This window comes from Nicotiana tabacum, chromosome 7, assembly GCF_000715075.1.
Source record: "Nicotiana tabacum cultivar K326 chromosome 7, ASM71507v2, whole genome shotgun sequence".
Taxonomy (NCBI): Eukaryota; Viridiplantae; Streptophyta; class Magnoliopsida; order Solanales; family Solanaceae; genus Nicotiana; species Nicotiana tabacum.
The window spans coordinates 41,777,374-41,790,294 of NC_134086.1; the positions used below are offsets into that span (position 1 = coordinate 41,777,374).

A 12,921-nucleotide genomic window follows, 5' to 3' on the forward strand; every position below is an offset into this window, starting at 1 on the left:
GAGTCTTACTAGTGAAACCCTCATGGGCACTATAAGGCGACGGTAAGTAGAGATGAATAAATGAGAGAGACTTGTTGGTGAAAACTCCTCGGGGCATCACTAGTCGAAAGTGAGCCATAAAGCTGGTGCGAAGAATTGGCATAAACAAGCCCGACTTCAAAGGTCATAAGAATAGTAAAAGGGAAGAGTGAATTAGTTTGATAGATCGGCCGCTAAGTCTAAAATGCATGTCATGATCATTAAGGCTAGTTATTGAGAAAAAAAACTCTTCCTTCTGTCCTTCCGACAGGGGCATTTCTTGTTGATACTTGTTTCTTTGCATCCTTGTGTCCTTCACTTTGAGTCAGTCCTTCTCAAAACAAGCAAGAAAAGATTTCAAAATCTGCTACCAGCTTTTCAGTTGCATAAAGTGAATTTGGCCAGCACACTCAGTTATTACTACCAACATGCTTTGAGGATTCATGTAAAGGTTTCCCCAAAAGACTCTTGTCAGCCTACTTGGCGCAAGCAAAGATAACTGGTGACTTTCTCTAGCAGACAAATTGCTCAAAAGCAGGAAGTCATTCAAGATATCGGAAAAGTTCACCTAAGCAAAGATCTCCAATTGGGATAAGGCTGTTTGAGTTGCAAATACAAATGGTACTGGTGTGAAACAATTAGGGTTGATGCAGAGCAAAAGTTTCTTGAAACCGACTCAAGCTGATTGAGCAGAAGCCAAGGTGCCCAATACTCAAGGCCACAAACTGACCACCATTTTTAAAACTGACAAATTTTTCTTTGTGTGAAACAGGAACAAAGCAGTGCAAGAAAAATGGTTCAAAAAAAAAGAGAAAAAAGAAGAAGAGAAGGGCCGACAAAGGGAAGTTTCTCAAAATTTTGCCTTTATTTGTCTTGCTATTGTGCATAAAATCTTGCCGTTGATCTTCATATTTTTCCTCTTAGGATAAAAAGTCCTAGTCTGATGGAGCTTCCTCCCGATCAAAATCTTAGTCTGATGAATCTTTCTCCTGAGATAGAAGACCTAGTCTGATGAACTTTCTCCTAGGATCAAAATCTTAGACTGATGAATCTTTCTCCTAAGATAGAAATCCTAGTCTGACGAATTTTCTCCTAGGATAGAAATCTTAGTCTGATGAATCTTTCTCCTAAGATACCGAAAAAGAGACCTAGTCTGATGAACTTTTCTCCTAGGATCGAAATCTTAGTCTGATGAATCTTTCTCCTAAGATAGAAAACCTAGTCCGGTGAATTTTCTCCTAGGATAATAATTTAAAAAAAAAGGGAAGTCTGAATTTGAAAAAAGAAGAAGGGAAGTCTGGTTTTAAAAAAAGAGGGTCAATTTTTAGTTTTCTTGAAATCAGGGATCCCGCTTGGAGAATAGGGTCAGTCTTTACTTTAGTCAAGTTTAGTTTATAGTTTTCCGCAAGTTCAATCACGCATAAGAGACACACATCCTGGTCGAGCCATTAATTTTACTCTCATCATTGCATCATTTATCAGCAGCGCAGGTGATTTATAGTTTTGCTAACAACTCACAAATCTTCCTAGTGTAAACTGGGGCAGAAAAATTTCTTTTGTTTTGTCTGTTTTGTTGTAGAATCAGGCGCTCACCTGGAGAATAAGGGAAAATAGTTCAAGTTTTGAGGAAAAGCCGTGTAAGTTTCAAAGGAAGACAGTTCAAGTTTCAGCAATCAGGCGCCCACCTGGAGAACAAGGGAAAACAATTTGAGTTTCAAGGGAAAGCAGTTCAAGTCTCAAAGGAAAACAGTTCAAGTTAGAAGTAGCAGAAGCTCGCGGCAAGAAGGCGAGTCAATAGAGGAGATGATCAATGGAAGTAATCTCAGTCCAGAATTAAAAAAAAACAAAAACAAAAAAATAATAAGAAAAGAAAAAAAAGGAATAAAAGGGAGTGAATCCAAAATGCAGAAGCTGAAACAAGAGGTGGATTGCTCAAGACATGACTAAGGTCACAAGCATTGCATGTCCGATCTTGATCCAAAAAGCTAAAGAAAAACAAGCTAGCACCTGCAGCTAACAAGCGCCGAGGTTCAAATCTAAAGTATGCATGAAGAACCATTCAAGACTTCAGATCAAGCTTCAGAAGACTTATAGATAGGAATCTTGTAACTCATAGTTGACAGGCTTAGTTAGTCTTTTTCATTTTTTTTGATTTTTGATATAATAATAGGACTGCGGACCGGAACCTCGACGGAACGGCACCTCGACCGGCTCTCCACCTCGGCATACTCCATCATCTCACTCACTTCTGAACTACACGTGGCCTGATTCCTTTATAGCCAAGGATATGTAGGCAGCTCAGAGACCAGGGCTCGATCACATTCTCATTTCTCTTAGTTTTTTGGTCCCTGTAAGTAAGGGTCGGGTCAAAAAACCTGTCTAGTCGTTCTTTGTCTGAAAATACTTCGTATTTCCAGTCAAAGAGGGGCAGCTGTAAACATGTGATTTTTGACCCTCCCCAAGATTTTTCATATTTTAGCGTAAATATTCAGTTTAGGTTTAGTATCGCTCTCTTTACTTTATTTTATCTAAAAAAAAGAAACTACAAAAATATTTTCCCTTATTCTAGCTAGTTGATATTTTGTCTAGTTAGTTTTATTTTTGAAAAAATACAAAAAATAGTCTTAACATTTTATTTTACAAAAGATAGTAAGAAAACTTTCACAAAATAGTTTTACTTAGTTTAGTGCAATTTTTAAGTTGTAGATCTTTAGCGAATGCTAAGTAGGATTTAGATTTTTCTAATATGATTATTTTCTTTCTATTTTACTATTACCTATTGTACTTAGATAATTAGTAATTTGTGAAGCTATTTTGTTTAAAATTAATTCAACTTTAGAAGAAAAAAAGAAGAAAAACAAACAAACAAAGCAACCAAAAAGAAACAAACGAAAGAATATCTGAAGGAAAAGAATGAAAAGCGCAAAAAGTAGAATGCAAAATTTGAACGTGGCTTTCCATTTTGTGGTTGGGTCCTTATTTGTTTATTCCATGTGAGCACATAGGCATTTTGGTGAGAACATTCTCATAGCAATGGGGGCCCCACACATTTTTAGGGCTTTCTAGACACTCACATTTTGATACTTAAAAAGGGATATACAGTAGAGAGGAGATACAACGGAAGGAACAAAGAATAGGAAAAATCCTTAGCGCCGCATCACTCACCTTGGACAGCAAATTCACACACTCAGTGATCTTTCTTCTTAATCTCCTTCCATAACAGCCAACCTTTTTCCTCTGCGATTGGTTGACAAGTTGATCTCCATATTGTTGTCTACTAATCGAAATCACCCAAAAACTCCGTCTCAACCCATTTTTGTCTCCATCTCTTTCTTTCGTTCTCAAGATTAATAAAGGTATAAATCATGGGTTGAGTTCAGTGAGATGTCCGGCGAGGCTCTCCGGTGGAGATCTTGTTCGCGGTTTTGTCACTTTGGCATTTCTAAGCTGCCACTCATTTAAATTTCATATTCATTTGAGGTCTATTTCTTCTTTTCTTCTTCTGTTTTGTTTAATATCATGATTTCATTATTTCGCTAATTTGTCGTTGCTATGTTTCGTTAAATATTTGAACTGATGCTTCTTTACTATGTTTCAAGATGCCTTGGCAATATTTGTTTACTCCATTTTGTTGCAAATTATTGTTTATATAGATTTTTTAGTTTAATCTGTTTAATTGGATTTTGATGGCTAGAATAAGTTTTTTTTATTCCATGTTTCCTTGCTTTATTAAGAGATAATTAGTTAAGCTTCACAATTAATATTTTGATGGCAACAGACTTAAATTAATAAACTTAAGCAGGCTGATTTTGAACTAATAAAGGGTGGGTGCATTATTTGGTGAGCAATTTAATAATATTAAGTTCTTAAGTTGCAAAATATAGGTTTTTTCTGTTGAATCAGAAGCATTAGCAATTTAGTCTTTTTGTATAGAATTTATTTTGTTGGGATCTTTTCACTTTTTATCTAATCATGCCTTTGGAATTGATATTTCAATTATTAGGTCCATCTGTTGTGCTCATTATGTGGGATTGATTCACGAGTTAAGTCGATATCTAGTTCAAGTAATTTGGCCGTAAAGTGTTGAGTTGAAGCAAACCTTTGGTTTAATAAACGGTGTACTTCATCCATAAAGTTATTTTCATAATTCATGGCCTCACAACAACTCAAATTAGTTTAGGAAATAATTAATTATGAACATTCATGGTTTGTTTTAGTTGAATACATTCTTTTGAAGCAAGTTGAGGTGCGCCATTCGCAAGAAAACTTCATAACCCATGGCCCTCACTTAATTAATTTTAATCCTTTAGAAATCGGGGTGTGCCATTTAGTTAAATTTTTTATGGCTCTCGCAAACTTGAAAGTGCGTAGTTGCTTTAGGTGCGATATTTAAATTAATCTCCTTAAACTCGGGTGTGTATTTATGTGACCCAAATCCAACTCTCAACAATGTTAGATAAAATATGTTGGGGACCGCGGGTGCATTTATGTGACGTGGTTCAAGACGTGCTTTAAATAATGTTGAAATCTTCCTAAAAAAATAATTAAATAAAAGTGGGTTTAAAGTTAAAATTGCACCATAGGCTAAAACATGTACTAAAATCAAGTAAATAGGCCAATTATAACAATTGAGCAACCGTGCTAGAACCACAGAACTCGGGAATGCCTAATACCTTCTCCCGGGTTAACAGAATTTCTTACCCGAATTTCTGTGTTCGCGGACTGTACTACAGAGTCAATCTTTTCCTCGATTCGAGATTTGAACCGATGACTTGGGACACCATAAATTATCCCAAGTGGCGACTCTGAATTTTATATAAAAATAATCTCGTTTCGATTGTCACTTTATGTTGGAAAAAACTCTCTATATCCCCTTTCGGGTGTAGGTAAAAAGGAGGTGTGACAGTGGGATTCTTGAAGAAGAACATATTCACCCGTTTTGGGACCCCGAGAGCAATTATCAGTGACGGAGGCACCCACTTCTGTAATTGAGCCTTCGAGAAGTTGCTAGCAAAGTATGATGTACGCCATATGGTGGTTACCCCTTATCACCCGCAGACTAGTGGACAGGTTGAAGTGTCCAATAGAGAGATAAAAAGTGTATTGACCAAGACTGTAAACGCCACAAGAACTGAATGGGCGAAAAAGCTAGATGATGCACTCTAGTCTTATATAACTGCTTTTAAAACACCAATTGGTATGTCACCATATAAGTTGGTGCTTGGGAAGGCCTGCCACTTACCAGTGGAACTTGAACATAAAGTTTGGTGGGCACTGAAACAGCTGAACCTAGACATTAAGGTTGCGGGCACAACGAGAATCACTGAATTGCATGAGCTCGACGAGTTCAGATATCTGGCTTTTGAGAGCACAAGGTTGTACAAGGAAAGAATGAAGAGGTTGCATGATCAGAACATTGTTGAGCGACATTTCAAACCCGGGGACATGGTATTACTCTATAACTCAAGATTACGGTTGTTCCCTGGTAAGCTTAAGTCACAATAGTCTGGTCCATTTCGGGTGGTCGAAGTATTCCCTTCAGGGGCTATGGAGATTGCCTCGGAGAAAGACTCTCACACATTTAGAGTCAATGGGCAGAGATTGAAGCTATATGTAGGAATGATTGAACCAAAAAAGTGACAGAGATCCACCTGACAGAACCTCAGAGGTCGAGCGAACTGTAAATGCGCTTATCTGCGTCGTGCCGCGACATTAAATCAGGCGCTGCATGGGAGGCAACCCACGAACGTTGTTGTTAGTATTTTTCTTATGTACCTTCCTATAAAAAAAGGAAGAAAAAAAATTCTGGGCAGCACCGCGACCGCGGTGAGAGGCGAGTATTTTGCCTCGCGTCATCCAACCCACTGCGACCGCGGTGGGACCGCGGTAGAACCGCGTGAGACATTAACATTCTGCCTCCGACTTTTAAACCCACCACGGCCGCGGTAGGACCGCGGTCGACCGTGGTGGGCACCAGGTACTTTTTTTGTTTTTTTTTCTTTTTCCTTCTTTTCTTCCTCTTATATTTTATACTTATTAAAACTCCCCCCCTCATAAAACTACCCAAAACATCCGAACCCCCCTTCTTTATCTCTCAATCTCTCTCTCTCTCTAAACCCTAACTCCCAAAAAAAAGCCCCCCTTTCTTCTTCTTCTTCTTCACTCTTACTACTCCCTCATCTCCGTTCCTCTCACCTCTTCTTCCATTAAGGTATGCTACTCACCTTCCCCCTCTCTTTTCTTTTTGTATTGTATGTAGTTATATGCTAGCCTAGTATTTGTAATTGTGTAGTGATGTTTCGTTGATTTTTGTTAGTTTTCTTCTTGTTTTTTCTTTTGAATTTCGTTTTTGAGATTGATTGGTGAAGGGGTTGTGTGTATAATGTGGTGGAAGGGGGTGAATGTTTGTGGGTGTTGAATGAAGTGTTGTGGGGTGTGATGGTGTAGTAGAATCTTTGATTTGGAACGAGCTTTAATGTATCCATATGGGCTATGTGCATAAAGAAATTGTCTTGCCCACAAGGTGTTTGGGAAATTGCCCCAATGGAGTTATAAGGGGCTAATGTGATATGGTTGTGGTGAAGTCTGAGTAACCACCCATAGTCACACATTTTACACACTCACTGAGAGATGTTTCTCTGTTTGACAGGTAAAATGAGTTCATCTAGGAAGAGACGCAATGTCGGGTCCTCCGCTAGTGGACCGGAAAGCTCTTCGAGAGGTAGGAGTCAGGCCAGTGCACCACAGTTTGACAGCACTAGGTTTGTCTCCAAACCGGCAGAGGACAAGTACAATGCAAAGGCAGCTAAGAAATTGCTACATGAGGTGCATATTGACCGACAAGCTTTAGAGGTAGAATGCCCAAATATCTTCAATGAGTTGAGGAGGTATCAGCTGGACATCTTCTTCGAGGTACCGGAGGTGGCCAATGTTCAGATGGTAAGGGAGTTCTATGCTAACTGCCCGGAACATGAGAATGGGGTTGTCACTGTATGCAATACCCGGGTAGATACATCCCTAGAGGCCATCCGAAGGATGTACCAGCTGCCAGTGTTCTGGGGGGAATATGATGTTTATCGTACTTATAGCCGAACAAATGCCTTGTGGGCAACTCTTCTTGAGACTATTTGTGTTCCAAATAGAGAATACATATGGATAAAGCACCGAATCACACTTAACTCCCAGTCTCTTAATTGGGAGGCTAAGTGTTGGCTCACCATTATCAACAGTCGAATGTTGCCCTCCAGCAATATGACAGATGTCAATCAACCACGGGCGGCAGCGATCTACTATTTCATGGCCCACAGGGATTTTGATGTGGCTCGGATCCTCCATGACGAGATGCTCATTAGATCACCTGAGTTGCTCAAAGGCTTCTACTTCCCTTCTCTAGTCACCAGGCTGTGCCATCTAGCTAGAGTCCCTGAAGACCCTAGAGTTGATGGGAAATTGCCACTGAAAGCCCCGTTCCTGGCAAGAAAAATCAGAATTGGGATGGAGCCGCTGGTAGATGTTGTTGAATCAGATGATGAATCTGACGATGATGATGCGGAGGCAGCTGAGGTCCCACCACCTACGAGAGTTGATGAGGCATGCCCATCACAGCCCCGCCGGAGTACCCGCATGACAGCTTTGGAGCAGGAGATGGCTGGGTTGCATACCTCAGTCACTGATTTGGGTGCCCGCGTAGACGCGATGGTTGAATGGCAGGTGAAGTCGGAGAAGAAATTCTTAGGCTGGCTGAGAGCTCTGGGTCGTGCTTGCCATGTGAACCCAGATACCGTCTCCGATCAGGAGTGATCTTACAGGGAAGTTCCTCTACCTCACTGTTTTTAAATTTTTTATGCCATGAGGACATGTCTACATTTTAAGTGTGGGGTGGGGGATACTTCCATGTATGTATATATTTGTAACAATTTGGTTGTTTAATTTCTTTTTGTGTTTCGCTTTGATGGTTTTTGGTGTTTTGAGAAATAATCTCATTAGGTAAGTTAAAGTAGGTAAGTGACTTGTCCCGACGATGGATCTCGTTCGACGGGGTTCTTGAGGGTCTCTTGAGGGACATAAGTTGAAATATATATATAAGGACTCTTCCTGATGACGGATATTTGAGACAGTTCTTGAGGGAAGTTGGTCTAGAGAAAATCCCAAAAAGATTTTTTATTTTATTTTTAGGTAGTGTAGTAACTCCCCCTTGGTTTTTCTTTGGGCCACGGTTCTTTTCTAAGGGTTTAGCTTGAACCGGGTGTCGGTAGTTTTTGTTATTTTGTTTTTAGTTTTAGTTAGCATTGATGAGCTACGAGCTGAAATAGAAAGAGAATCCATTGGCGTTAATACACATGAACACAATCAACACTAGAGTGTAACGCCTAAGCTCAATGGTTGACCGGGTGTATGTTTGTGCCTTAAGCACTTGAATGGTATTGAAATTATGCAAAAGCAAAAGTGTGTGGTGGTGATTTGGTTTTTGAGTGGAACCATTGAAATAGAGAAAGGGTGCAGAGTTTTGAAGAGTAAAAGAATAAGAACCACACAAAAAAATGAATGAGTAAATGTAGTAGTTGATAAGTGGTGGTTGTTACAATGACACCTAATGGATGGGGATGTTGTAAATAAAAAAAAAGTGGTGGAGTGTTTGGTTGACATAAGTATGATTTTGAAGGTTAATGTAATTGTATTAAAAGTGCTTAGGGAGGTTAGTCACTATTCCCAAATATATCCTACCCGTCCTTTAACCTACATTACAACCAAGTAAAGTCCTATTGATCTTAGACTGAGTGGGCTCGATTAGTAGAGTAGTACACTACGGGCAAGCCTATGGTGCATCTCTGTGGCATGTGAATGTTCTTTTTGAGAGTGAGCGAATTTTGTCTATCTAAGTTCCTAATTGTTCTAAATATCATTATATGTAGAACTACTCTCTTGTGTGATGTGAGGGCATGTGATTCACAAAGGAAAGGTAAGTCTTGACTCTTGTATAGAGTAGTTTGAGTAAGCGCGAATGTTGCATGGTACGAGAGATTCGACTTTTGAGGTAAAGGTTGTTCACTACTAGGTGCAACTTTGGTAAATTGTTCAAGGTGTGAGTCGTTTAGGGAAGGAACTTTGATAGAGTGTGGTGGATTGCTAGAGGACTAGCAATGATTTAAGTGTGGGGTGTTGATATTAGGCTATATAGATGATATTTACACCTTAATATTATCATGCTTTATTGTTGTTTTGTAGGCAAATTGCCAACAAAATGCTCTAAATGTTGTTCTTTTGTTTCGCAGGGAATATTCTAAGTGAGGAGGCACCACAGAGTGTTTTGGAGGCAATAATGTGAAGAAAACGCTCACTCAAGAAGTACCCGAGCACAAGGAAGCAAGAAAATGGACTGAGCAAATTCCACCGCGACCGCGGTGGAACCGCAGTGGAACCGCGACAGATTAAGCGTCAAGGCAGAATGCTCGGCGTTCACCGCGGTCTTGCCGCGACCGCATAGCACTGTTCACTCGCCAGGAATTTGGGGACCAAAGTGTAAATTCGGGAAAACTTGTTCCAAACCCTTATAAGCTCTAGAAACTCGCCCAAGATTGTGTTAAGCTTGTTTTTAGACTACTTTGAAGGCAAGAACAAGTGTGAGAAGATCAACCAAACATTAGAGTTTTTCTATCTCCTTTTATTTTCTTGCAATTACCTATTATGAATAATTTAGTAGTTTTATCTTGTTTTGTCATGAGTAGCTAATTTTCTAGTCTAGGGTTTTGATGGAATCTATTGAAGGATGAACTTCTTGTTATGTTAATATAGTTTGCCCAGTTTAATCTCTATTTGTTCAACTATGTGCTTGTTGTAGTTAATTGACAGGATCCTCAATTAGCTGTGCCTATTTAGTATGCATAACTCGGGAGAGAGTGCATATTTAGGTAATTGTTGAATAACACCACTCCCAAAGTATATGAGGGATCAATAACTAAGGGTGTAAAGGCGGGATTAAGGATAATGAAGCCTTGGGTGTAATCTGAAGTAAGCCGTAATAAATAAAGCTAGCTAGCGTAACTCGGGAGAGTGCGTCTAGTAAATTGTCGTGATTACTCGGGAGAGATTTACGGTAATAAGAGTGCTCATGATTGATAGAGATTATTGCCTGAATCTAGGTGAAATATAACTGGAAGGGATTCAATCAATGGGGAAATCATAACCTTAGAACCTTCTCTTAATTGTTTACAAGTTAATCATAGTTAGTTTTCAGTTGCTTATTTACATTCATTCGTAGTTGGTAGAAATACCCTCAATTGTTATTTATAATGTTTGGGAAGTTGATTCCGTAGAATTTAGTAAGTCTAACAAGAGTAATTGATAGGTTAATTCCTTGTAGGTTCGACTCTGGGCTAAATACTCAGATTATATTTGCAACGTCCGCATGTCCTTTTTATAAGGCATAGTTGGGGGTGATCAAGAGTTATGTTAAAAAATTTAAAATCACTTCAAGAATGCAATAAACACTTATGGAATAGGTATATTCAAAATTTATGGCCACGCCATGTAATTACTTAATAATTTTTACAAATTGTGATCTTGAAACTATCATGAGAAGGAAGAAGGCACACGAGGCAATTTGTATAAATCAAAATCTGCAATGCATCCTAATTGAATTAAAACTTCTTCAGAATTTGCTAATTGCATCTGTCACTCTTGAAGTTACCATAACTGCTGCTCCTCTCTGGCTGATTAAACTAAACACTTCCGTCTAATCTTTCAACACGAAAGAGGAAAATCAAAAACTGGTATTTAACTATAAAAATAGTAAAACATCTAAAATATATTTAGAACTAAAAAAATTCACAAATAAAGCCCAGGTCTCCAAAATCTAGTCTATACCGACGAAGACACACATTCAATAATAATATACCAGAAAAAAAGAAGAAAATATTTAAAGTGTTTATTTGGAATATTTTTCCATAAAGATTTAAAGGATAAAAAATAAAAAGTTAAAGGCAGATTAGACCACATACAGTTTAATTAAGATTCAAGTAGAGCATAACTTGCTAAAGAAAGAAAAGAGAATTAACTTTAATGACATGAGGCGTAAACACTGATATTTGTGGTAATTTTTAGACTCGGTTCTGCAAAGAAGAATTGAAATTTGTCTAATATTTGACTTATTTTGGTTCCACAATTAACTTTTCGATTATCTAATATTTATAGTATGGAACTATAGATAATAAATATAGATTTTGATTTCCATTCAAATAATGAATGAAGGAATACGTTTCCTTTGCTAATTTGACCCTAAGAATGTCACGTTGACTTGGACTCTGCAATATTTGAATTGCTTTTACGGTTTTAGGTATTAGCGTTTAAGATATAATTTATTTATTGAAGGACATAACAGGCGGCTAATATTTTGGGGATATTTTCGTCTTTCAATATTTAACGTGAAACATTCGTGCTTTTATAATAACTAATCTTAGGGTACGTGTTTTTTGCATGTGTACTCCATCTCGATGTGTAAATATATTTAAAATAATTATATAAATATTCTATTAAAATTATGTTTGAGTTATAAAATAAAAATTTACATAATTTAAATAAAAAAAGAATTCGTTATATGTATAATATTAAAAATTTACATACAATTCAAATACTGAAGGATTTAATACATAAAATTTAATTAATTAAAAACTTCGAAATATAAGGGAAAAGTTAAATAACAATAATGAGTATACTTGATATACATAAATTAAATGATAGGGATGTAATAATAATATCTTTGTCTCCTCTGAAATTAGATGTATCATTTGAACTTGACGTGCAATTGTCAAGTATCCTTTTATTAATTAAGTATTTCTAGAATTTAATATTGAATTAAAGAGTATAATATGTACTTATTTTTTATACATAAATGTTAAATAATGAGTGTTTGTTTTTAAGATTAAAAGATCGTTCGATTTTATATAAGGATTTGATCTATCGATTTTGCATGAATTTGAAAAGAATGTCCTTTAACTATATCTTTTGAAAAATGTTATTATTTGTATGACCTAATATTAAATCTAAAATTATGGATATTTGTTACTCCATATGCTTTTGTCATAATTTCTCAAAGATTTACAAATTAATACAAATAACTTACTATATGAAAAATTACATTAAGTCATTTGGTGGAATCAATAGAAAAAGAAAAAGTTTTTCTTCTGTGAATTTTGTATGTAGGTGAACACAAAGCCACCAGATTTGGTAGGATTTTTAGAAGACATAATTGGGTGTTCGTAGGCTTTAAACTTGTCTCCATTCATAAAGACTTTAACGTTGAACTTTGTTTGAGAATAAAAGTGGCAAATTCATTAATGATCTCAAACTCCTAAATATAAGTAGTTTTTTTATAAAAGGAGATTTAGTGCATTTAATATTGTTATACAAAGAGATACATATTTTAAATAAGGAAAAAATTAATAATAAAAATCTTAGATAATTTTAAAGTCCTTCGGAAATAACTAAATTACTATTTTGTCTAATATATAATACATTTTTAAAGGTTTGAAAAAGAACGAAACTTACCAATTGAGGGGATTGAAAATCAAACGAAACTTTGTTAGTGAAGAAATTGAAACGAACTAAACTTTCCTAATGAAGGGATTGAAAAATTAAATGAATTCTCTAAGATTTAAGCTTTCCTTAGAATGATAAAATTATGACCGAAAAAATAGTATGCATATTATTTTTGACTATTCTTAGAATGCCGTCGTTGAACTCCTAGAATAGAAGGAAATTCAAATATCAAAGCTCTAAATATTAGGAAAATAATTCATTGACTACTCCTAAATATTAGAAAATTACTAAATAAATATTTTCAAATATTAGAAAAATAGTCAAATGATTATTTTATTTAGTGTGAACTCTATTTTTAAAGGATAAAAA

At 36.6% G+C, this 12,921-nt stretch overlaps 1 protein-coding gene across 2 annotated transcripts; it reads left to right on the plus strand.

Moving 5' to 3' along the window:
* Positions 1 to 3,103: 3,103 nt before the first annotated feature.
* Positions 3,104 to 9,828, plus strand: LOC107779804 (uncharacterized). 2 transcript variants are annotated; one of them, XR_001646689.2, is made up of 2 exons: positions 3,104 to 3,498; positions 9,291 to 9,828. XR_001646689.2 is itself a non-coding variant. In XM_016600295.2 (2 exons), the coding sequence occupies exon 2, from the start codon at positions 6,673 to 6,675 to the stop codon at positions 7,816 to 7,818; it is 1,146 nt and encodes a 381-aa protein (XP_016455781.1). In that variant the 5' UTR covers positions 3,135 to 3,498; positions 6,668 to 6,672; the 3' UTR covers positions 7,819 to 9,828. The 2 variants fall into 2 exon arrangements, 1 of the variants encoding a protein (XP_016455781.1); XM_016600295.2 differs by having other exon boundaries at positions 3,135 to 3,498; positions 6,668 to 9,828.
* Positions 9,829 to 12,921: the final 3,093 nt, after the last annotated feature.